This window comes from Phallusia mammillata, chromosome 7 (genome assembly GCF_965637545.1).
Source record: "Phallusia mammillata chromosome 7, kaPhaMamm4.hap1.1, whole genome shotgun sequence".
In the NCBI taxonomy this organism is placed as follows: domain Eukaryota; kingdom Metazoa; phylum Chordata; class Ascidiacea; order Phlebobranchia; family Ascidiidae; genus Phallusia; species Phallusia mammillata.
In genome coordinates, this window is record NC_137258.1 from 18256639 (window position 1) to 18282965 (window position 26327).

A 26327-nucleotide genomic window follows, 5' to 3' on the forward strand; every position below is an offset into this window, starting at 1 on the left:
CGAAAATGCGTGTGAGTGTGTTAAATGCCCAGCCGTGGACCTTGGCAATGTCTTTCTGTAGATTGCCAATAAGCTAAATTGCAATAAATCGTAGGCTATAGGGTGCTGGAGCAGAGTTGCGACAGATATCAAAAGGATGATTTAAAGACAAGCAAACCTGGCTTGTGTATCTTTTTATAGTAACTCAGAAAAGATTAATAAGAGTTTCTCTCGTATTCTGTTAACAATATTCCAAATGCGTATTGTTACTATAGTAATGTGCCAAACCGCCTCGAAAGGTCAGGACCGAAACCGAATACTCGGCCAAAAATCTAAAATACCTTTTGTGAACCTTGCGTTGTTTATGCAGGTAAAAAAAATTAAAAAAACATTTGGGCCGAAACATCGGTTAAACGGCAGTCGAAATGTTTTCGGTCCGACTAAAACTTCGGTGCATCACTTAATATTAGTCTCGGAGTTAAACGAAACGACAATACTTCCATTCAGCTTATTTATAATACCCACATCGTCGCCTTGACTGATAATTGCTCTTAAAAGATTGAAATATACAGTAAGCCTAAAGTAAACCGGATTCTTGCATATATCGGGCAAAACTTGAGATACGAATGATTTGTAATGTTGTAAGGCTCAACTAATCGACATCGGTTGATGTTTTGGTCCAAACAAATCTGGTTCAACCGTGGTTTACTTTCGTCCTAATCTCTTCCCAGGTTGTCGTGTTGTCGGTGAAAATCATGAGACGCGAATGTAAAGGCCTGCGCCAAGTCAATGTACAATTTATTTCCAGGCGTTTAATATAATCTTAAAAAGGAGAAAACAAAATGCGAAAAATGTTTTATAAAGATAAAGAGGGGTGAGCGAGCGGGGGTACGCGCGTGCGGCGAGTTGGGGGGGTTTGGGGGGGCAAAACGGGGTTGCACGATTACGTCACTGCCACGCGGCCCCCGCACCGCACACAGAAGAAATGAAAACACATATTTGGGGGCGAATCGATTCAGCAAAGGTGGTGCACATATGGCCTTCGTCACTGCATGGGGAGAACAATCGCTTCGGCACAGAAAAGTCGATTCTGAGTAAAACCCTTTGGGCAGTGTGAGATACGATTGGGTTTCGTTGTGGGGAGTTTCCTGGGTCTTGAAGCACCGGATTCTTCGTTTGGGGGATTTCCGCCGATTCTGTGACGTGTACGACACGCGCGCGCGTATAAAGGAACAGAGACGATATCGAATGCGTGTAACACAAGGTTCGCGTCCGGCACAGTAACAGCCGCCGCGGGCAGCGCGAGATAGAGAAGGGAGTCAACAACACAAATGGACTTTTGGCGTGCAACCGGCTTAATTCACTGTACAAAAATAAATACGGCGCCATTTTTATCGAACGTTTTACTTCGCGCCCGGGGCAGCCACTGCAGAAACGCAGCCAATGGCAACAATAGATATGATGTATTAGGAAAACACGACGTCGCGAAACCCCCGAAACCGATCCTGAGCGCGCAGTCCGATTTCGGGGGCCGCGAACGTAAACTAGGTGGCGGCAAACAGTAGCAAATGCATAAAAAATAATAAAACTAAGTCGGCGTCGCGGGTCATCCGCCGCAAAGACCTTGCTCGTATCCCGGTAATTCATCACAAAAACGTAACCAACGCAGGAACGCAGCCGGGGGTCCGCCTTCCCCCAAACAATTCACGCCGACAAAATAATCAGCGGCGCCTGCATAAATTAAACAAATGAAAAAATAATGTCAACGCCGCCGCACAGATGATTAATCTTTACCGTGGCAACAACAGCGGAGTGACGTCACACATGACGTCATTCGTCGTTGGTAACGAATTTATCAAGGCTGTTGTCGGTAGCCGCCATCATACCGGGGGTAGCTGCCATTTGGTTGGGGGTAGCGGCACCGTAATTCATTTGGTTATTTGTCCTCGCTTGAAAGTTGCCTGTCATCATACCACCCTGGTTTGAGTTGAAATGGTCGACACCGCCCGTCACCATGCCGCTGTTCATAATGCCCGGATTGCCCATCGACATCGCAGTGGTCCGTACATTGGCACCCACGGTCGAGTGAGGGGACATCTGCATTCCTCGGGTCTGCGACAGGCTGTTGGGAGGCTGGCGGGAAGGAGGGACACTTTGAAGGCCTTGCATTCCAGACGGGGTAATGACCTGTCCCATCATCCCCTGCTGGTGCCCGCCCTGGACCTGCATTCCACCTTGCTGTTGAACCATCATGGGCGATTGACCCATGGGGATTTGCATGCTTTGTCCCATTTGACCAGGTTGCATTTGGCCACCCATGTTCGGGTTTGACATGCGTTGTCCCATCTGCAATACAATAAAGCAAGTTGCAATAGAGAAACTATTCCATCACATTATGTTGCACCATACACGAAATACATACATTCTGATTGCGCAGCTGCAACCTCTGTTGTTGTTGCTGCTGTTGCTGTTGCAATTGCTGTAATCGCAGTTGTGCAGCTTGGTTGTTCACCTGGCTCGAAATCATGCGTTGCTGGTTGGCAATCGCCTGAACAAAATACACACCATTATTGAGGACTTTAAAAAGATTTTAAAAATGCATTAATAACGGGTAAAAGAGCCTGTGAAATCCTGAAATTAATCTTTGAAAAGTTACACACCTGACTATAAGGTGGGGCAGGTTGTTGAAACTGCTGCTGCGTGGGCTGAACTTGCTGCTGCTGTTGCATTTGCTGCTGTTGTTGCAAGCGCCTTTGCTGCTGCTGTTGTTGCTGTTGTTGCTGCTGCTGCTGTTGTTGCTGCTGTTGTTGTTGCTGCTGCCATTGCATGTTTTGGTTCTGTGCATATTAGGCATCAAAAACTTTAGATCTGTTAAGTTATGTGTTTAATCTAAAATTGCAAAGACCAAGTATTTTCTACAAAAACAGGAAAAACTAACATACTTGTGTCAACCATTTTTCACAACAAAATGGCATGACAACATATAAGCAATGTTTAGTAATGTTCCCACTAAAATATCTTGTTAAATAAAAGATTAATTTAATACCAACATCATACCTACCCTTAATTGAAGGTTATTTAACAATGTAAATGAGAGATTGTTGCATGGTCAAAATATATTGCATAGAACACACACAAAAAATGTGCTTATACACTAATGATTACACCAGCAAGCGTAAAATATTGTTACAATATGTGAAGCCCTAAACTGTTACTTTCCAGGTCCAAGTATTGTTTATTTCAGAAACATTTTACAAAACTTGCTGAAATACTTTTATTCTAGACCAGTGTTTCTCAACCTTTTTGACTCTGCAACCCCCTTTAGAGGTTTTCTAACACAACGCGACCCCCACCAGAATGTGTTCATACGTTAACTAACAAACATCGTACAGAAAACCCCTTAAAGTCATGGTTATGGTCATGCCACCATAAACCTTTAAACAGTTTCATGCTTTTTACCGCAAAAAGCCCAACATGAAAATTTTTTAAGTATTCAATCGCAACTGCATTTGCACCAAACTGCCAATTCTAAATTAAACTGACAACACAAAAAGATATTTACCTGAGGCATCATGTTGTTGGGGGTCTGGCCCATAGCTATCATACCCATGTTTTGATTGACACCTTGGTTTGGTTGGACAGGCCGTGTTTGCCTAATGGTCGTTCCAGGTTGAACCATGCCTGGCTGGCTCATCTGAAATGACACAGTCGGTTTAGCATAAAACACTGATTTCTGCACACTTTTTCACATCTTTTTGAAGTATGTCAAATTACGTTCTGCCTCAGTCGGCTTAACCATACATACGTTAAACCAGGGGTCGGCAACCCCTGGCACCCGATTTGCATGTTTATATTGAAGCAACAATTTAACCTGTTACACTGCTTGTTTATAGTTTTTATCATGTAATTGTCTTAAAATTCAGCTCTACTTGCACAAAACACTCTGCTTTCTCTTTATTGTGGATATCTGCTGGCACCAACCATTATTATTTAGAAAAACGTTGGCACGCGAGGTCACTAACACATGGAAATAACAAGTAAATTGGCACGCGTTGCCTAAAAGGTTACCGAACCCTGCGTTAAACCCTACTATACACAGGAATGCAAAAAAGATTATGTAGCGACTTACGATATTGTGCTGTTGCCTTTGCTGCCGAGTCTGTTTGATTACGTGAGCGGTAAGTTGAGGATTCTGCGCCATGAGCTGTTTCAGTTTATCCTCATGGATCTTATGTGTATTGCTGTTCACGCTCTGGTTCGCAATATTCGGCGTCGCCATGCCCACCTGGTTCGTCATGGGGTTCTGGCGTTGCGGGAAGTCGTTGGGAGCACGGGTTTGATTAGTCCACTGGCCTTGTATGTTCTGCGGCGCCATTTGACGTTGAGCCATGGCCGGGTTATTTGCCCTGTAGTTCATTATTGGCGGTCGCGGCGCGTTGGTGGCCTGGGCACGGGCTACATATTCGGCCTGTCGTGCTGCCAAAACGGCTCGTTCAGGCGGCTGTTGGTAACCGATTTGCGTCCTGTTGTTAGCAAACGTGCTTGGTACATTTGGTTGTGGACTTAACATCTGTCCTAACTGCGGCCCGGCGTAAGCTTGACCTTGCTGTTGCTGAACCTGCTGCGCTTGCATCTGGATCTGTGGGGACTGGGGCATCGCCATTCCAGCCTGGTTCACCTGCCCACCGACAACGGGTCCGTTTGGCCGGTTTATAACCTGTGGGACGCCTTTACCCCCGTGTGGGGACATCATAGCAGCACCCATAGGTTTATTTGACCCCATTTGACCGGTGTTTGGCGTTCCGGGGCCACCAGCCATGGAACCAGGCGTGGCCGGTTGCTTAGGCGTGGCAGGGGCGTGGTCAGCTGCAGCGGGTGTGTGTGGACCGCTTTGTCCTGAGGTGGCCGAAGCTGACATGATCGCCATACGACGTTTCATGAGCAACGACTGCTGGCGTCTGTGCTGCTTTTCCTGTTGCTTGAGCTTGTTCTTGAGACTCAGACAGAAAGGCACAACGCACTTTGCCTCCTGAAAGTGAAAAGACGAAGATTGTTTGATTGCAAGATGGATATTTTTTTGGTTTAAAGAATTTATTTCAATATTATTATGAGTCGTTACGTCTGTAAGACATTAGTTTAAAATCCGATAAATTGTAGTTGTACTTAATGTTAACATTGGTCTCTATAAAAGTTGAACGTAATTTTCAGAAAAAAGCGCCAATCTTTTTCACGCATTACAAACCACAAACCACACATTGCATTTCTATCTTCAAAATTGCTTATTAAAAACGTTGACCCACCTGACAATATTTTGCGTGGTACAGGCAAAGGGTAATGAACTGTTTGCAGATCGGACAAACCACTTTCGATTTCCGTTTGCACGATTTTGTGTGCTGTACAACCTGTAAAAAATGAAATAATCCATAAAACATATTTTCTTTAAACACATAAGTCTGCCATTATACAACGTTATTCACACCTCTTAAAACAAATAGAGTACGAAAGCAAATACAAACCTTTTTCATGCTTATACACGACGGTAGTGCACAGTTGGCATTGCGGCACTGACAGGCATGAACCAGTGATCCAATACATTGCTGTACTGATACCCGGCGATCGTTGGACACATTGGCCCGACCAGCACCGGGTGAACCGATGTCCAGACCAAAACCCATTTGCTCCATTTTGTGCTCGTGACCCACTTGACTGTAGCAGCGATTGCATAAGTCGAAGTCCTGGACATGAAAAGCGTTTTGTTAGGGTTTATACACTTTTTTTTATCGTGCACTGTTAGTGTATGTACGGACGATTAAATGACAGTTCGATGCGGCTTTATCAGACTAAATGCCGTTTTTTTTGTTTCTTGCTACTGCAGACGGTTTACAAGGTCAAGAGTTAATGTGACCAATATCATTGATTTCCGAAACATAGTACGCCGGGCCAGCTGAAGGTGTTATACCGAATTATATGGGATGTATGGAAATGCTCCGTGACCGGCTGATTCGGTATAACGCCTTTAATGGGCCTGACGTACTATGATTTATATGAGTGTGCCGTAATAGCTGGTCAGTATAGGCGCTTCAGGGCTGATCCCAGTTTAAAATTTATGTTCATCTTAACTGTTCCAGTAACAACGCACAAATCTGGCGTCGAAACTCTGACTTCGTTCCATGATATCCTACATACCTTTTAAAGCACTTACGGCCATTTTTTAAACAATTTTTGAGCATAAGTTTTTTTTTAAAAAGGGCACCTTAATCTCCCGCAGTTTTTATTTTTGCTTATTTACTGATCGATGCTTCTGTAACATGGGCAACTATACGTGTATTATGTTGATTATACCCGTTAATGTAGTATTATGTGAAACATACCTCGCAAACAGTGCAGTGGTATCGGGTCTCCACGCTGTTCCTGCAGTGGTTACAAGTATAGACGAACTTGTCCTGTCCTTGCATGTGCAATTCCACCAGCATGGCCATCGTGGACCACTACAAAAGTTAAAACGTTTGAACTTCATTCGTTGTTTAATTGAACACATAAACGCATTTTTTTGAACACATAAGCACATTCAAATATACTGTTATAAACACTAAAGCAGAAACTATCAATGTTTTGACTGTGAATTAATAAGCTTAATTACGCAAATGCCCTAGCGCAGTGGTTGCCAGCTGGAAAGGAATTTTAAAACTTGTGAGCAATTTACGTTTATTTTAACATGTGGTTTGAAAACAGATACTTAAGCTGCGTGATTATGACCTGTGAAATTGCTAAATGACCCAATTTTAAATGTTTTTTGTTGGTTTAGCATCTAATATGCAGAATATTAGCGATTAGCCAGGTATGAAAATGTTTTGAATTGTTAAAGGGCGAATTCGTCAAAAAAGGTTGGGAACCACTGCATTAACGTTTAACCAGCGTTTTTTCAGAAGCAAGTGTTTTTCATTGAAACGGAAACATTTGCTTACCTTAGTACGTCTTAACGATGAAAATTCATAGTGCTTTTCACGTGCGAGAGTAAGAAACGAATCACGCCCGTCCATCAGTTCGCATTGCATCAACGGGTCTGGATCCATGATTGGCCCCATTTTAGAAATGGTTTCAGCCGGTTGCAACCGTATCACGAAAAACACCTAAAATCAGAATCAGTTAGTTTACATAAATATATACAGACCAATCCGGTTAATCGCATAACCAATTTACCAAGCTGTTTTATGCAATTAATCGCATTACAATCTACGAAATTTTTTAACAAATACCTACGGTTAAGATTTACGATATCTATGCAACAAAACGAATATGTGATTAACCGGATTCGTCTGAGTTATTAAAACTTGTGACAATGTGACAGTACAACAGTCATATAGTACCAGCCACATTCTATATAATTTTGCTTAATGTACAATTGAAAGCTTCAAAAATTCTGAAAAGTTTATCAAACCCATTACCTCTTTATGTTTCTCCATGATTTGGTAGAGCTTATCAGAGAGGTCGTTTGCCACTTGAGGGATCTTTTTCTTGGTGGCGCGCTGCGATGCTTTCTTGTTGGTTCCTTTCTTCGACTTCTGCTTCTTGGCGTTCTTGGCATTCGACGGACCCTGTTCGAATTCAGATTGTAGCGGAGTGAACTTGTGTATTCGGGCCTGCCGCGCCGCCTGTGTAGGAAAACAGGCACTGGGATAGGCGGGTGGCGGCTTTGGTTGGGATGTTGGGATAAAGCTACTAACAGATGAACTCACATCAGAAAAGTTTATGCAATATATCGATAGGTGGCGTAAAGAGCAATGAAGCGAATATATATGGTTGTATGAACTAAATTTGAAGGTTGGAAATCAAACTTTTTTCTAGTTGGTTTTAATATTATTTTTATTATAAAACCCCACCGCGGCAGTAATAGCCGTAACCGCTCGCACTTTTTTAGAATTTTTGTTCTAAATATTGGTAAGTGCTTTTTGCGCCACCTATCAGAATTTACCAAACTTGTCTAATGTGAGTTCTTTTGATAGTAGATTTCCCCGTGTTGGGACATAGATATACACAGCGAAAATTTGAGGACCAAGGATTTGAAGAGTTTGAGCACAAAAAGTTTTCAAGGTTTAATTAACGTATTTTTCACTGTATCTGACCCGCAGAAAGAGGGAAAATACTGAAATTGTGTGCTCGTGTAAAGGAGATTTAAAAATTTGTAAATAGTCATCTTTGGCTAAGCCCGCGTGACTGTTATTTAGGCCAGAGGCAAAGCGAAAGTTACCCACTTGCATTGAAATAAAACAGCTTATTATTATGCGTCCAGTATTAACGGTATTTTGAGTGTTTACGATTTTGGCAATGATGGATAGACCTATTTGGTTCTGTTCCAAGAGAAAATACCCGGAATGACCTTTGATTTTGTTTAGTTAAATGTTTAGTCTTTAGGTAATCTACACTCTTCCAGCCCCCTAAAAAGGTGCCTTACTTAAAAGCATCCCTTAATCTATCTATTTGTGACCAAAAATCGTACAACCAAAACGAATCAAACTCGCATTGATCAGTGATTTTTACCAACACCAAACGTGCAATATTTTTAGCCAGAACAACAGTTTACCTCTTCAGCAGCTGCTTGTTCGTTCGCTTCTGCCTGTTTACGGTCCTGTTCTTCCTGTTCCAACTCTTTAATGCTTTCTTCGAGTACGTTGGGCCAAAAATCACCTTCGAAATACGGAAGTTCGCGAGCTGATTGCAACCGATCGTCTTTTGCTTGCTTGAATATGTCGTTGAATTCATGAACCACCAAGTCAGACTGTTAAAAAAATATCGTATTTTTACGAATTGGGGAAGGCAATGGCTGGATTCAGAATAATGGTTTTGTAAGTTGCAATCTAACAACATTTACGAAAACCTGACAATAAAGATGTATTCGTTTCTTAAACCAGAATCCGTGCAACTTAACCCAAAATGTTTTTTGTCCATCTGCAACTACATACCACACAACAATATTTTTAACACCATTCCCCTAAAGATGTGAATGCATTTTAAACTTGTGGCAAGACAAAAATGAGACAAGACCTAAAAAGATTTTGAAACAGCGACCTAAGCAAGCTTACAGAACCTTATCACAATTATTTACCACATGCATCACCCAAAACGTAATACAAATACGATATCAGTTAACACATATATGAATAGCTGGGATCAGCCCTAAAGCGTTGATGCAGACCAGCGATCACAGCACACTCTTATAGAAATCATAGTACGCCAGGCTGTTTCGGTATAACGCCTTGCCTAGCGTACTATGACAGATACGATATATTTTGTATCCCACTTACAAAGGCCTTATCGAGCATCTTGCGGTACCAGTCCTGCAGTCGCTTGGGCTTGGGGATCTTTTGCTCCACAGGGTGGCAATGGAAGATGTAGTCGTCACCTTCGCTCGGAGGACATGCCCAAATATGGGCATACTCATAACCCAAATTCTTGCAGTACTCAAAGTAGCCGATAAGAATTTCATGGTACACGGCTGTACGGAGGTGCCGAGGACGAAAGAAGTGGACAGAGTCGAGATAGGAAAGGTAAACTCTTCGGGTGTTGGGCTGTGGCGCGTCTGAGCCGTACTCCTGTGATTCAATTGTAATCATGTCAAAGATATGTTAAAACAAACACACATGATTGTTGGACACCAATGGGAAAATGTTTGAATACAATTTCAATTATGACAACAAAATGATTAAAAACTTTTTTTCTCAGTAACTGGAAAGTTAATGCAGCTGTAATCATGTTAAAGATATGTTTAAAAACACACACACATGATTGCGGAACATCCTTTGAAACAAATTTTAACACAATTTCAGTTATAACAACAAAATGATTAAACACCTTAACCGGAAATTTAAAAAAAAATTAAAGTCAAAATAATGAATTGATCAATTGTTGCACTATATTATGACATGGAATTGTCAGGTCGAAGACAAGATTCTTGTTTTAAAATAAACACAACTAAAGTTAAGAATGTATTTTTTCTTGTGACTAAAGCACTAACCTGGACATGGACACCAAAGAAACAAATGTCCACACCATCAACCTCCTCAAATGCAAAGAAAGCTTTGGCTTTATATGGAAAACTTTCAGGCATCTCCTTGTTGTCAACAAATCTGTTCAACAAAAATTTATGATTTAAAACAGTGCTCACAAAAAAATTTAATGGGAATGGGAACAGGCTTTCGATTCGCGTTTTTTTTATTAGACTGCTAATTGAGGTTTAATAGGTAAAAATGTACTTTGTATAAAAAACATGTTTATGGTCCCAATTCATTGCCAATTGCTACCTAAACAGCCTAAAACCTTCGTGTATATCAACCCAGTACATACCACAGATCATTGGAAGTCTAGTAAGTTTTAATTTTTAACAGTGTGTCATAAACTGCCAAGTATTCAATGTCTGTAATGACTGTTTTTAAGCATGAAACATTTGTTATTGGATGTCAGTTCTCTACATGATTGCCTAGCTAAAACTTTGCCCACCACTACGTTACAACATCCTACATTTTGAAACACACATAACCACTTACTTGGCTTTCATTCCCGACCTAACTTCTACATTTTTTTCGCCACTGTACACTGTCCTGATGTGGATATAACCAGCCTCGTTGTTAGTGTCATGCCGCTTGAGGTATCCGTTCACTCTACTTTCGATGTGCTCACTTAGCTTGTTTTGCGGCAACTTTTTCGCCATAAAGCGATTGGGTTTCCGTTGTGTTCCCCTCACTTGGTGACAATTGTCACAAACAAAACTGAAACACAGGAAAAATAAATAAAAAATGTGGTTATTACCTTTACATAAATAGGCCAAGACCCTTTATTTACTTTTGTGATTTTGAGCAGTTCTGCCAAACCACTAGTGCATAGTGAGTTTCAAAACAAAGAAAGTTTTTTGGGGGAGTAAATATGAGAAGTAACTTTTTTAATTGTACTGAATTGGTGTGTTTAAAACATTCGAGGGTGAGATTTATTTTTGAAATCTGATAAGGGGTAAATGTGGAAAAATGGTTGGGTACTTATTTATTATTGCAGTGGTTCCTAAACATTATCAACGAATTCTTCCCTCTAACAATTTAAAACATTTTCATTCCTCCCCAAAAGATTACATAGTATATGCTAAACCATACAAAGGTCATTTAACACTGGTTTTTATCAACTTCAACAGTTATATTGCCAGATCTAAAGTGTCTAATTACAAAACATATGTATAAATTAAAGAAATTCCTCCCCCAACGTTTTAAAATTCCCTCCTTGTGTGAAATTTCATCCGTAGTGGTTTATGGAAGTGTTAATCAAAAAAGGGTAACTTTTTGAAACAAAAACTATTTTAGAGTCTTAAGAACATGCCTACAAATGTATCTTCTTTAAAAAGTAATGTTTTTAGCAGTCATATAGGGGGAAAATCATGGTTAAGCCACCTTGTTAAGAAGTGATATTTAGGCTTACCCTTCCGGCCATATTTGGGTGTTGTAGAGAACACAGATTGTGTGCAATTTACGTCCACATTCTTTACACTCTACAAACGGTTCTGGATCTAAGACGTCATTCTTTTTCTTTGTGAACTGGTCTTTTGGTATCGTGCTACAAAGAAGGCATCAGGTTATTAATGAGCTACAAGTAAAAACGTTTTAACCAGTGATGGTGATAACTCATATTACCACAATTTAGGAGCATTTAGCCAATTGCAAGTTTAAATATAGTTTACCAAAGGTGGGCCAAAACAGCAACTGCAATATGCAAATTTGATGCTCAGGTCAGTTTGTGCAACTGCGCGACTGTGCACCAAGCATAAAAAACAGTGATGCTCAGTACCGAGTACTTGGATTCTGGCTCGGCTCGGCCCATCTCTACAGTTTACATAACCACTTTACAAAGAGAGGGAAACCACTCAGTTAAATAAAAATAAATAAATACAAATTTAACATTTTAAACTTACTTCGATCCCTGGCCAGGCTCATCACTTAGTGGGACCATGTCGCCTTGAATTTCATTGAAACACTTCTCACAGAAGTCGTATCTGTCGGACAAAAGTCCAAATTTCGGTGAACTGCAGTATCCAGGAAAAGTGATGAGCAACAAGCGGGAAAGGGTCCGACAGGCGACGGCGGGTGTTGGTGTCGGCAAGCGAAGCAATATGTGTGAGTGGCAAGAGGTTGATTGTCGGTGTGAGCAATTGGGAGATGCAGGCGGGTGAATTAATAGGAGGCAAGCAAAGAAAAAAGAAAACATTGCTGTTATAGAGTGTTCACAAATTAGGCATTAGGCTAAAAAGTTGGGTAGACATGCTATGATTAGGGACAAACAACATTCACATCTAAACTTTTGAAAAGAACTATAAAACCTGGTCAGATTTTATGATATTCAAAATGTGGTGTGCCAAATTTGAAAATATTTGAATGCAAGTTTGCTATTTTTCAAACAATTTATTTGCTTATTCAATAAATTTCCAAACGGCCTGTACTTTGTAAAAATGTTTTTTCCATAAAGACAATTTTATAAAATGAAAATTAATAAAAATTGAACAAAACAACATTTTTTTTCATATTGTGCACCTTTCTAACAGGTAGGATAATTTGATACATTCAAATTACTTCTATTAGTAGTGCATCAAATAGTTTTTTTTTTACCAAAATGCATTTACAGCAACATGGAAATGGTAAAGTTATATAGCATGTGTCTTCCTTACGCATTACAAAAAGAAAAGACTATGAACCGGGTTTTTACAGCAAAACTCGGTTGAATTTACAATGCATTACATGAAACACCATGGAAACAGACAATTTGTGCAACTAATTCTAACACAAAGTGAAATTTTACCTGTTTTGGTATTCAAAATAGACAGCACCAGTAGAAATAGTACACAGAGCTTTCCCATAGCAGCATAATGTCATTGGCATAAATTCCAGCTAAAAAACACACACAACATATTGGATACTAGAGATGTATAAATCGGTTATTTACACAGGTCATTTATCTCATTAGATGTTTTAACTCCTTTTACTGATTTTTAAATTTCAAAATTTCAAACAGCATTTTTGACATTTCTACAATCTTGTAACTACCTTCTATCATCCTTAACACAAATCTATGCTTAGAACATTGCACTTAGGTACACAATTACGCTTGGTTTACATTCATTCATTTGAGAATGACACAAGTTGCTGTCGAAACATCATGTTTTATACAAATATACTGGCTTGTATTTTTTTCTCTTTGGAACATTGCAGTTTTCAAAATAGCTATCAAAATTAAAACTAGGACCAAACACAAGGTTATGTTACAGTTAAACTTAGTCCAATGTCAAAAAACTCCTTTTTAACAAACCTTTCGGCCACAGCAATAGCCTAGTTCTTGCATAACTGGATCAATATCTTGCTCAAAGATTTCTTTTAACCTCGTACAGTACTTGTAGACCCTGGAAGTTTTGCGATTGTACAACCACGCATTATGGAACATCAACCAAATGTCGTCAACAAAATGCCAAGGTTCCTTGTAGACGCCTTGCTCCAGGTTTTTACGAATGGTCGACAAGTCGATTGGGTTTTTCACAATGTCATGATAGTCCTATAATAAAAGACATGGTTTGAGTCATATTATAGTTTTATTTTGTAGTCTAGAAATACTAATTTAAAAGAATTTCATCACTTCAAAAAATATAGTTTTGTTTGTTTTTTTGGATTACATTGAACCCTGGTTAATCCAGATCTTTGCCTAATTCAGAAAAAAACATAAGGTACTAGTTATTTGTAATGTAGTAAGGCTAATCGTCATCGGTTAATCCAAATCTTCACCTCCAAATGGCCTTGATTAACCAAGGTTTACTGACTTACTGTACCTTTATTCATGTTTCACTAAATTCACACACAAGTGATTAGGAAATTGCAGTTTTTAGAACATTGACAACAATGAATTCTTGTCATGTCTTCACAATTATACATTAACATGATTAGTAATTCTTACAGGTATATTAAGAAACTCTGGGTCAACTGGATAGCGAAAGGGAGATGCCTCGGGTTCCAGTTTAAATAATCTCTCAACAACAGGCAGCAACACGTCTTGGAGCTCAGTAGGTGAGAATTCTGAAAAAAAATCAGTTTATTACCATTCGAAAAAGTATAATTTGACTGGAAAACTTGTACATGTACACAATAGATAAAACCACACAGTTTGATAATGCTATGATAGTGAAAGGTAAAACAGTTGCCAAAGTCAAAACTTAACTAATTAACTTGTTTACCTTTTGCACGAACAGCTTTAGACACAGTAGTAGTTTTAGACACTGATGGCTTTGCACTTGTTGGGAAAGCTCCCTGCCCTTGCTCCACTTTCATCTTAGCTGTGTTGGGAGATTGGTTTGGCTTTCCTGATTGAATGGTTCCAGCCTCCATCTTAGTTAAAAAACACAAACTCATTAGAAAACCTTGTACAATTTTTCATTCATGTTTTTGTTTTTCAGCTTTTTGTGGATTTATATTAGTAGAAACAATACATTTGACTAAAAAAATTGCCAACTAATAGGATGTTTTTCCTTAGATTTTCCAGTAAAAAGTTTTAATTAGACCAAATCCCACAATACATGCTACAGATATTTAATCCAACTATGCATTTTATTGAAATCACATTCCTACTGCTTGTTGTGTGTATTTTTTTTATTTGACACACATTGCAATACAATTCCCAAATCAGGGTTAGAAAACTGAGCCAGCACTACTAATGGACTAAACCTGAAAGTTATGTAAGTGGCATGGACACTTATACCTGGACTGAACCAAAACACTGTGAAATTGACATACTTGGTTGCAATGTTATGATCCAGCGTTTGTACATCACTACATGCTAGAGGTATATGCACACATACCTAAGTGACATGTCAGTAACTTACTTTTACTGATGACATTGTCATGGAGTTTCGCCTAGAAGGAGAACCAGGAAAAGAAGATGTGGAGTTGTCTACAGACTCAGTTTTGACCTGCACAAAAACTCTATTTATTGCAAACTTTTTTGTGTGCTGAGAATGTTTGTGTGTGGCACAGCTTAAAGGTAACAGTTTTTTGCACTGTGGAAAGTTTTATTTATATCATTAAGTGCATGAATGAATCAAAAAACTACATACAGTGAACCTCGATTAAATGGGATTCAGTAATCTACATCATCACCAAATTTGGACATAACTTGAGGTACTAATGATTTGTAATGTGGTAATACTAAATTACATCAGTTAATAAACCTGATCTTTGCCTGGTCTGGAACAACTGAGATTTACTGCACACATTCTTCAAAAAAGACTGTTTTATAGGTGAAAGTTCTTACCAAAACATTAGAATTGTTTTGACTCATCCCATCCATTGATGGCTTTCTTGAGATGAAACTTTTTCCAGGGGATGACGTCGAAGTCACAGACACAAATGAGGCCTCTGAAGAGATCTTTGTGGCCATCGTAGTAAGCATAGAGGTGGTTGCTACTGACGACGCAGCAGTTGTGGTGATAGTCGATGCTGTTGACATCATACCAGAAGATGCCAGCAGATTTTTGCCCATAGCATTGGAGCCAGCCACTGAATTCATTTGGCTGTTTTGCATTTGCGAAGATGCTACCGAATTGGACATAAAATTTGATATAAAATTTTCGTTTTGGTTTGACATCTGCTGTTGGCCGTGAAGCTCTTCTTTGACAATCATCGGCTTACTAGTGTCATTCTGGAGCTGCTGTTGGAGCAATGAACTTGAATTGAGGATGTTTTGCTGCATTGGGGTGGGGTGCATTTTGCTGTTTGTCTGGTTCATCATGGAAGGGTCGTTGCCATTATTCGGAAATTGCATGTTGTTGTTGCTTTGGTTTATGACTTGGTTTCCCATCATTCCTGATTGCTGGTTTTGTAGCCCAGAAGATTGGTAGATCTGTTGCTGTGCAGAAAGGTTTTTGAAACAATTAGATACTATGGATAATATTAAGAAGTGTGGGATTTTATTGACACCTAACTTTGTCCAAGCTTTCACTCATCGTTTTCAAATCAATATGTATTACTTTTTATGTGACAAAGTACAGAACATAAATTATAGTGGTATACTGGTTTGGTAATACTACACATTAGCATTATTTGTTTCTATAATATAGACACACATGTTTGTTACACAAAAACGCTTATAAAATTATAGTTTATAATAGTTACCGATTGGGTCATTGGACTTGACATTTGGTTTGGTGAAGATAAAGACGGAGGTTGAGCTGGTTGGTTTTGAATTTGTTGTTGGGCCAATGAGAACTGCAAGAAGACAAGCATTACAAATCCGTAAATGGAAGTGGACATTTATTTACTTTTGCACATAGTTCAGGTAATCACATATTCTGTTTTATTGCATACTGAATTCCAAACTGCAGCATATTATTAGTTCAGAAAATATACAATAATGGCATATTTTGGATAATTTTGAATGAGGTTTTTTAAGGGCAAATTGGAAAGACCTTCAACAAATACAATTCTATCCAAAAACATGGGCCAATTATTGACATTTTTGTTTAAATAAATTCTACATATCAAGCTTAAAACTTTACCAATAATGCCTAAATAGAATTTTTTGCTTTTGTAAATTGTTAAAATATTGGCACAATAACATTTATATAACATGGTTTCCACTTAAACAGTGACAATTAAAACTATTCCTACCTTGTGCATGGTGTCGGAAATTTTGGATGTCGCAATGCCATTAGTGGCAATCATGTTGTTTTGATTTTGGAACTGGTTGGAGTCATTGGGGTTTTGAATGAGGTGGTCCAATGGCATATTTGAATTCATCATGCGAGTGTTGTTCATTGCTTGCGTCTTGTTGGGCATGCGAATTTGCTGACCTGGAACATTTGGGTTTGGTGCAATGGTTGGACCATTCATGGCTGGAACAACAACAACATGGTTTAAGATTATGCAGAAAATTAAACCCAGAATATAAATCTTTACACTTTAGACCATTTACGATAGTAATAATTTTGTGCAGTTGACATCTAAGCACAGTCATTACCCACACTTTGTGTGCTACATTCAAAAAACATTGATACAAGAGTTATATGATATGTCTGTAAAATGAAAATGAAATTTAGACAGATATATACATGGACAATGTTATGTTCTTTGTATGTGCAACCAGCAAATATAGAGCATAATTGTAAAACTAAAGGCCCACAAATTTTTGTAATCCATCTGAATTTATAAAGAGCAATGCAAAAACTAAAAAAAATATTTTGAAAAGCAAGATTACATTTGGTATGTTGTAAAAGTGCACTGAAACAGTTACAAACATATAACACTTACACATTGGCATTTGGCCTGTGCTAGCTGCAACTGGTTTCTTATGCCTTTTCTCTTCTAGTTCTTTCTGAATCTTGTAGATCTTTTCAGCAAGAAGGTGGTAGTACTCCTCCTGCAAATACATAGTGAACGATTTTATGATTACTGACATAATATCAGCAACACACAGCAGTGAGGTTTCGTTTTTTTTTTTTCGTTTTACTTGGTGACAATAAAAAAGCCACTTTCAACACCTTTACTTACATGCTTTTTAAGATTTGACTGTTTATTCAATGTGCAACAGTGTAAGGTGAGTTAACAATATAAAAACAATTACAGACAACTGGAGTTTATAACAGCTCAGGAAAATGGTAAATTCCAGTGAATCCCAACCTATCTTACTTCCAATCTTACAAAATTAGATAAATGCAATAATATGTCAGGTTTTTTGCTGTTATGCAGATTGCCTATATAACAACTTTACAGGAGTCTAACGCAGTGTTAGAATCCTCCCATTAAATTCCTATACATTCACATCCCTTACCCTGGATCCAGCCTGTGCATACATGGTTCCCTCAACCTTCCGAGCGAATCCAAGAAGTTTAACCATGCGATTGTCACTCATAGGTATCGTGTCTGGACTTGGGAAAATGTTTTGCACTCTGAAACAAAAACAAAGCATGACCTATGAACTACAATTTGTTGAAACTACAATTAGTACTTTGTTGTACAATCACCCAACGTTCACGTTTTGGACAACTGAGTTTTTTGCCATTATAACAAATTCGGGCCTTCTACTGTGAACAAAACATCTGATATGCAACACCAGGGGAAAAAGATAAATGTTTTGTAATTGTTAAAAAGACAAAAATGGACTCAAGTCAAAACCAAGGACATTTCTTAGAAAGTAGAACAATAATTTTTTTGAGACATTGTCGTACAAAAAAGGACAAATCTTAGAAAGATAAATACAATGTAATAGACTTCGCTTTTTTAAAGTTATCAAACACATTTATACCAAGAATAAAGAAACTTACAGCTTCTGAACAAGATAATTCCGAAGCTCGTCTTTTACTTGGCTGTGCCACTCTAGAGCAACACCTGGTTGGTTCATAGGGACATCGACCGCACTGCTAAAGTAAATAGAAAAAAAAAAGGTTTATAAAAGTTGGATTCCGTAAAAAGGGCCAAAAGAGGGTTCCAGGCTTACCCTGATACTGATGTATTAATTGAATTTGCATTTGACATCGAGTTGTCCATGTGTCCACCACCGCCACTGGGGAGCATCATGTTGTTATCTGCAAAAAGGGTTAATGTAAAAATGGGGAAACAATAGTGTCAAACTTTTAGCACTAACAATTTCGGCTAGAAAATAAAAAATTTCCTAACATCAATTTCATGCCAGTTTTTGGTAAATCTCTTAAGTCACTATAGATCAGGGCTTCTCAAACTGTGGGACCAAATTTGGGTCATAGAAATTTCTTTACTAAAATGGGGTCGCAGAGCAAGAAATTTTGAGAAGTGCCATAGAGATACAGAAGTTCATTTGTCAGCGAACAACATATCTGCCAAGTATTGCCTTCACATCTGACCTTTAGGCGAGAGTATGTTTTATACGATCGTCGGTTGCTACTGGAATATAAACAGCTAAAAAAATGTCTTGCAAGTGGGACAAATTTTCCATTATTGAGGTTCCCTATTCCCTCACCATGCTAATATTGTCGGAGAATTAACACCTGCTCAGTCATTATGCCCTCTTCTTTGTAGGTTTATTTAAAACAGGCATGGGCAACTAAAGCAGTCCAACGTAAAAAACTTCTACTTAAAACCATTGCCAATAAAAAATTCTTAAACAGTTGAATTCCAGCTAAGATGTATACAATCATACTAAAGTGTCGATGCATAAGCATCATGGCATACAGACCAAAAAAATATTACATTTTAATACACACCGATTGTTTAACTTATTTCAACACACTTTTGGGGGTCAGCATACTACCGTGTCAATTTTGAAACCTGATTTACTAAAACTTTTGCCTACCTCAGCTTGCAAAGAAAAACTAAGCAAACAATGTGAGTATTTTTTACTACAGATTGGCCCCAATGGCAAACTTCAACCCATAAATGATTTACATCAAACCGAACATGTTCCATTTACCTGATTGGGCTGGTTTAGGTTTCCATGAGCTGTTTAGACCCAAAACCTCCTGTACTTTGTCACGATCGAGAGACATAGAAGTCTTCTGCATTTGCGAAGACGGAGCCTCAACTGTTACGTCAGGCATCGACATATTTATCTTGTGGTTCTGGTTGACCATGTTCATTTGGTTGTTCTGGTCATTTGGATCTAAACAAATATTGTCGAACGTAAGATTGACTGTAGTTGACAAAAAATAAATCATAGTACGCCAGGCCAATTAATGGAGTTGTACCCTTCCGAACCCACGACAAAAATATTTTTGGTGGGATTCGAACCCAGACAAAAAATACTTATAGCCTACTGATAGTAAGTTTACACCGAAACGTTGTAAAAAAGAATAACAAAAAGAATGTTGATGCAAAAAAAAAAGTCCAACTTATGCATGGCTTGTAGGGATGTGTCAAAACTGCAAATGTTCTGTTTGGTCGAGCACCGAGCATCTCACGTTAATGCTCGGTGCTCGGCCGAGCACGCTCGGTGCATTATGACGTCACAAAAAATCCCCTTTCTATGTTTTAGCTCTACTAGGTCTCTTACGTCACCAGCGGTGTATTAAGCTGTACAGGCCTCGGAAGTACACGTTTTTCCATCATCTAATACATTTGAAAAATCATTTGTTTTTGTTCATAGACACCCTTTCGAACACTAATTACGTATCTTAGCAGGGCATGAATATGCAAATTTAATGCTCGGGTCAGTTTGTGCAACTGCTCGGCCGAGCACCGAGCATTAAAAACAGCGATGCTCGGTACCGAGTACTCTGGTTCTGGCTCGGCTCGGCGCATCCCTAATGGCTTGCTTACAAAAAGCATAGACATGTACTTACATCTTTGTGGGTTTGTCATAGTTATTGAGGTGATGGGCATAGTAGTTGGGGCAGAGTTAAATGGAGTCGCCTTGGGTCCCATGCTTGCTGCCGAGGTCACTTGGTGAGATGAACTGTTGCCTTGATTCTGTTTCAGGGGGTAGCAGACAGAGCAGTCATCGCGCTTGCATTGTTTCCAGTGTGCGATGATTTGCCGCGATGAAGCACAATGAGCCACTGGAATATTAAACAATGTTTACTTAAATATTGTGATATTAGTAAACTCTTAAAAAGCACTTGTGCTTACAGTAGTAAAGCAAAAAAATGATTGGTAGTATATTTTAAAATATTTTATTGCTCAATTTGTAGTGATCAACTTTGGACAGCACAAATTCTGGAAAAAGTTCGGCCATGTTCGGTATCTTTTTTGGCTATCGCGTGGAAATCACATTTTTCTACATGCTTCTGCATATGTGTATGCGTGCAAGCACCCAGGCCATGGCAGATAAATTAGCTTGTGATACACAACTAAGTACAACAATATATTTAAGTACTCGGTATCAGTACTCGCTTCAAATCCTGGTACCGCCCATCACTATCAATTTGTTACATTACGCAAATGTGTTGTTTTGAACCGATGCATACGCCATAAATGTTTATGACGTGTTCATACCTGAGGCCAAAATGTCAGAAAGTGTTAAAAAATGCACGAATAACAGAGTAACAACAGACTGTGTACATATTGTTTGGGCAAATGATAAAAGCACAAACTTTTTTTACCCTGACATTGCTTTCCCTCTGTGCAGTTGTGCATATGTGTCAGGACAGTCTTCATGGTGTGACAGTGTGGTACAGTACATGATGAATTCTCACCATTTAACTGAAGAAATCAAAAACATTTTTAGTGGCCATACCTATAGGATTTTTTGTAAAACACAAATAAAGTCATGAATTGAAAAATACAAAACGCAAGTTTTACATTGTATGGAAAAGTATTTCCTAAAACTTTTAAAAACTCAAAAATCTGCTATATGTATTTCAACAAAAATGTATCTTTATCATGACAAAGAAGCCAAAATTTACAACCAAGAATTCTATCACAGTGTTCACACTTTAAAAAATCAAGACCTTAGCAAGAAGTCATAAAAACCTAAAGACTAGTACAGCGTGCAGAATAAAAAAAATTAAAATCGAAACTTTCTGGGCTTACTTCTTTTAAGCACTTGTTGGCATGCAGCAGTAAAAATAACTGATGTTGGATGAGTTTTCGTTTTTCTGGGTCCACCATGCTTGATCCAGTGCTGCTGGGCATTCGGTTCACTTGTTGTCCCACCTGCTGAACCCCACCAGGTTGCTGCAACACACAGGCATTTACTGTAATATTACCAGGGTTGCCATCGACATGGACAGCAAAATTAGGACAACCAAAAATGTAAATTTTCACAGGAAGTGAAAAGTCGTTTTTCAAATCTCTGCATTTCTACCAGCCCTGACGAATCATATGCCATATTTTTTGCCAGAAACAATCTGTTCCATCAACTTTTTGTTTTTATGCATCTCACGACAGCTTAGGTCTAGGCTTACTTTTACTTGTAGCAGGGATTTGAATGTCATTTCACTAAGTGTTTTTTTTTGTAATTGTTAAACATACGACAAAATAAAGAATAAAGTCAAAAACAAGGAGATGTTTTTCTTAGACATTTCCCTTTAAATTAAGGACAAATCTTAGAAATAAGGTTGGTATGGCAACTCTGTATATTATACTACATAGTCTCATAAGGCTCAGGTTGGAAGCTGTGCACTACAACCCACACACAACAATGAGACTGGAAAGTGGGGGTAAAAACATTTAATTGTGGTGTCTGCTTCACTAACCACACAAATGCATTCCAAACTTCTGGCAAAAACAAAGCAGATTTTCTGTATAAAGCCTCGGGTGTGATTTGAAACACAAAACGAGCTATTCAAAAGTACAAAATTTGAAAAAAGGAAAAAACAGTTTAGATCAGTGGTTCCTAAACTATATTACACAAACCTTTTCTGGCGTGTAAAGGTTTTTCAGGTGGTAAATACACAAGTTAAATGTTGATTCAACACAGTTTAATCAAAGTAACATAGTTAGCATAAACTATAGATATTATATATATTGTGCAATATTGTGCCACAATTGTGCTTAGTCATTAGTCATATTTCACATTTTTATGACACAGCAAGAATTCTGTGCTGTTAATTACTCTTCCACTATTCCTTAATTTTTTGCTCTAGCGGTAAGCAAAAAGTTTTTCTAGAAATAGCTTGTTTCTTGAACACTGCACAAAATCTCCAAGTGACAGACAGGCAGAAAAGTTTGGAAACCACTAATTTATATCAACAGCATTGTATTTTACCTGCATCTGCGTAACTTGGTTTACTCTGTGTTGCTGTTGCTGCTGTTGTTGTTGTTGCTGCTGCTGGTGCATTAACATTTGACTGTTTGGATTCTGTTGCATTTGCCCCATATTGCCATTCCCCATGTTTGGGTTTTGCACCTGCAAACATGTAAATCATGATTAAAGCATAAGCATACAAACAAGCTATGTTTCATGCAACCTAATTGCATAACTAGAAATACAAGATATTAGGCTCTTTTAAGCAGGATAACTTTGTGTCCACTTTATTTGGTAAACTCATGCTTCAAATTTGGAATGAGCTTTTTTTTACATATTTGCCAGAAGCAAAAAGGGGGCCAGACCGTTTAGGTAAAAATCAAAAGGTGTTCCAAACAAAAAGGCATGTTCAGGTTAACATTTACGTCTTTTTCAAGATTTTCAACCAGATTAAAAATACAAAAGTTTCACAGGTTAACTAATTGCTCTCTGCCCGTGTATGACTAGTTGCTTATTGTTTACTGTGTCAATGGACCCATCTTTCCAGTTACTACACAGTTTTTACCTAACAATAACAGGAACGGTTGGTAGAAGTATTGCAAAAGTGACAAACAATACTGCTTTAAAGTCAACATTTGTCAGAACAGTTTACAATTCTAGACACGTACCATATTCATTTGGTTCCCTGACATAGTCTGTTGCATTCCGGCCATGTTAAACTGTTGCACGCCTGCTGGTTTGGGTTGACCATAGGTCATTTGTTGCTGTGGTCTTTGCATAGTGTCGAGCTGTGGATTGATTATGCCTCCTATGTTGGACATGTTGCCAGTCTGGGACATCATGCCTTGCATTCCCACTTGCTGCTGCTGTTGTTGTTGCTGCTGCTGGGAGACAAGGGCCATATTGTTTATGTTACTGTTGTTCATCATGTTGCTGTTATTCATTGGCATCTGCATGTGCTGCATGTTACCACCTCTTTGAAAGTTGAGGTTGGTCTGTGCGGAATATAAAAATATTTAGATTTAGATTCCGAAATTTACTTTGTAGAAGTTTCAAGTAAGTACAGACAAGTATTCAGTGCAAAAAAGTTTTCACTTTACTAAATTTTACATTTGACCAATGTATGCAATTTTGCGCTATTACCTTCATGCCCATTGCATTGGGATTTGGATTCCTCAACGATGGTCCCATATAGTTATTTTGCATTTGCATGTTGCCCTGAACACCCACTGGGGTTGCAGTCCTGTTGTGGACATTCATCCCCTGTATTCCATGGTTGGGTATGGGTGGACGGATTGGACCATTCATGAGCATCTGTGAAGGAACTCCTGGGTTGATTCCCTGGCTCATGCTATTGGTCTGATTGAGTTGATTCAATTGCTGCGGAGTCACAGTGTTCCGATTAAAGGTGACACCAGATGTCATACCAGTTTGGACCATTGGAGAGTTGGTTGCTGGCGACATAGCCAGAGGAGGTTGGACTCGCGGTGATGGAGTGGTGCGGAGGTTTCCAGCAGACCTGGAGAGTGCTGCATTAACTGGGGATTTAATGTTGTTGATGTTAGTGCCTGTAGTTGGACTCTGCATGGAGCTCAAAGAAATGGAAGCAGGGCTTGGTTGTGGTTGGGAAGGTTGTCGGGGAGGGTGGGGACTGTTGGTTACCACAACATTACCAGGTGAGGGAGTCCCCCCAGAATAGATGGGGGAGTTTATACCAGACTGCAGAAGCTGAGTGAGCTGTTTATGCGACGCCTGGGTAGAGGATGGTGCCGGCATTATAGTAGAATCAGCTGCACTGGTGGCCATTGGCGGCTGAGGTTGTGACTGGACATTTGTCACACTAGCCATGGGGGTGTTCGAGGAGCTTTCTGGCACTGATGATGGGGTGCCATAGATAAGCTCCTCTGGAAGAGCATTTTCCAGGTTGAAGGCATCTGTAAAAATGTAAATGTATAAAGCTTTATTAGAGATTTTCCATGACAAAAAGTGATTTGTATTTCAACAAATCAAACACTTTTGGACATAGATGTCAGAAATGTCTGGAATGGCAAACAAAATATGTAGCCACTATACCATGTTTTTCACACATCTTAAACACATAACTAAAGTGATCATATCAAAAATTGGATTACTACTCAAATAAAGTAAAATTATAGAAGCAGAAAATAGTAAAAAACATAGTTGATCAAAACATACCTGATGTCTTCTGTCTCTTTGTAGGAGGAGATCCATCTGCCATTATGGATGGATCTAACAAACAGAGGAAGCATTTAGCCACTGTGCAAAGAAAATTTACTATGGACAATTACACGAGGTTTCTGTTTTTGAAATATTGTAGTACAAGTACATACCCAATATAGACTTCAGGAAAGGGGACTTTGCAAAAGAAGTTCAGTGAAAATGAATTGCTTCAGCATTATACTGTTAACCATTCACCACAGGCATTTCATAAATGTACAGCATAAAACATAAATATACACACTGAAAGATTGAAGAAAAGTATTTGTTTCATAACTGTTTATCTTATTTCACATATCAAGGCAAAAAAATAACACTTTATTAAAAAAATGCCAGTTAAATAGTATTAGCTTGAAAATATATGCTTGCAAACTAATGTTGTGACCAGTCTACACATGTGTTACAACTGTTTTCTATATATATATACACCTTGAAGGCCATCTCAAAATGCCAAAGTGGGAGAGGTGAAACCAATGGTCCTATAACAAACCAAATGCTCGATCACTAAATTAAACACTAAACAATACCAGTACACATTGTGTTGAACTTTAAACTCAAACTACAATACAACACATCTTTAATTTTTATGACTATGAAACAAGTTGTACAGATAAAATATAATCTGTTTACTAATTTTCTTATCTATTAACACAAAAACAACCACCGGGAGTTGAAAATTGTTATAAACACACATACAGCGTTTTTTGAAAAAGTCATAATGAAACATCTACTATATTTCAAATTGAAAGACCAACCATTGCGTTATAATAATTTTTTTAAGTCTGCGCACCACATAAATCATGCTTTTATTGCCCCAACTTTGAACATATTTCAGGCAACCATGTCCTCTATTAAATCAATGCCATAGTAAAGCCACCTGTGTTATATCTAAAACAACTGCTTAAACTATATCTACACCACACTACACAACACACAAATGTTTCAATGTGTTTTATGCTAAGGTTAAACCAAGAAGATAAAATTGTAACACATGGCCTGCCAAACTACCATATTTGTAAAGCTCTCAAAACCAAAAACCCAAAAGTGAAAGTTTTTAAAAATATGAATAAAATATCGCCCATATGCCAATTTTTACACAAACAACACATAATCTAATGACAGTGTACCTCACTAAACAATTTTTGACCCTAATTTAAAGCAGTAAAACATAAAAAAGAATAACTTAAATTCAAAACATAAACAAACAAGACTGGGTAGGGTTTACTATCAATCCACATTTAATCCTTTAATAAAAGGCATATTTTGCCGGTCTGCCAGTAATACAACCAATTATCTTTCCACTAATACTAAAAAAACTTTTTTAATCGGGGTTTATTTTAAGAAATATCAGTAGACACAAAAGGAAAGAGCGCCCCTTAGTCGACTTTTACGGTAAAAATACAAAACTGCCCAAGAGGCTCCATTTTCTTTTTAACTTTCCACTATTG

General features: G+C 38.4%; 1 protein-coding gene across 5 annotated transcripts; it reads right to left on the reverse strand.

Moving 5' to 3' along the window:
- Positions 1-760: 760 nt before the first annotated feature.
- LOC145237364 (histone lysine acetyltransferase CREBBP-like) lies at positions 761-25140 on the reverse strand. 5 transcript variants are annotated; one of them, XM_080100188.1, is made up of 38 exons: positions 24993-25140; positions 24838-24891; positions 23785-24575; positions 23310-23636; positions 22663-22803; positions 21486-21629; positions 21056-21155; positions 20297-20512; positions 19429-19617; positions 18481-18568; positions 18308-18403; positions 17815-17932; positions 17295-17403; positions 16656-16879; positions 16161-16253; positions 15301-15894; positions 14873-14959; positions 14228-14378; positions 13951-14069; positions 13315-13554; positions 12808-12896; positions 11927-12037; positions 11437-11571; positions 10521-10742; positions 9992-10103; positions 9282-9569; positions 8561-8755; positions 7425-7631; positions 6945-7109; positions 6351-6467; positions 5496-5714; positions 5280-5381; positions 4109-5008; positions 3542-3673; positions 2640-2816; positions 2402-2527; positions 1774-2325; positions 761-1710 (listed from the first exon to the last, which is right to left on the reverse strand). In XM_080100188.1, exons 2-37 carry the CDS (start codon positions 24878-24880, stop codon positions 1810-1812), a joined length of 7683 nt encoding a protein of 2560 aa, XP_079956314.1. In that variant the 5' UTR covers positions 24881-24891; positions 24993-25140; the 3' UTR covers positions 761-1710; positions 1774-1809. The 5 variants fall into 5 exon arrangements, with proteins under 5 accessions (XP_079956314.1, XP_079956315.1, XP_079956316.1 ...); XM_080100189.1 differs by having other exon boundaries at positions 761-2325; positions 18308-18400; XM_080100190.1 differs by having other exon boundaries at positions 761-2325; positions 7425-7574.
- Between the last annotated feature and the right edge of the window lie 1187 nt (positions 25141-26327).

Bases quoted from the DNA above. Each gene is read 5' to 3' on its own strand.
- LOC145237364 (XM_080100188.1), bottom strand. From the start codon at position 24,880: ATGGCAGATGGATCTCCTCCTACAAAGAGACAGAAGACATCAG. The intron at 21,630-22,662 runs GTAAAATACAAT...TGTGTGTTGCAG, and splicing joins ACCAAGTTACGCAGATGCAG to CAACCTGGTGGGGTTCAGCA. The intron at 10,104-10,520 runs GTAAGTGGTTAT...TTTGTTGAACAG, and splicing joins AGGTCGGGAATGAAAGCCAA to ATTTGTTGACAACAAGGAGA.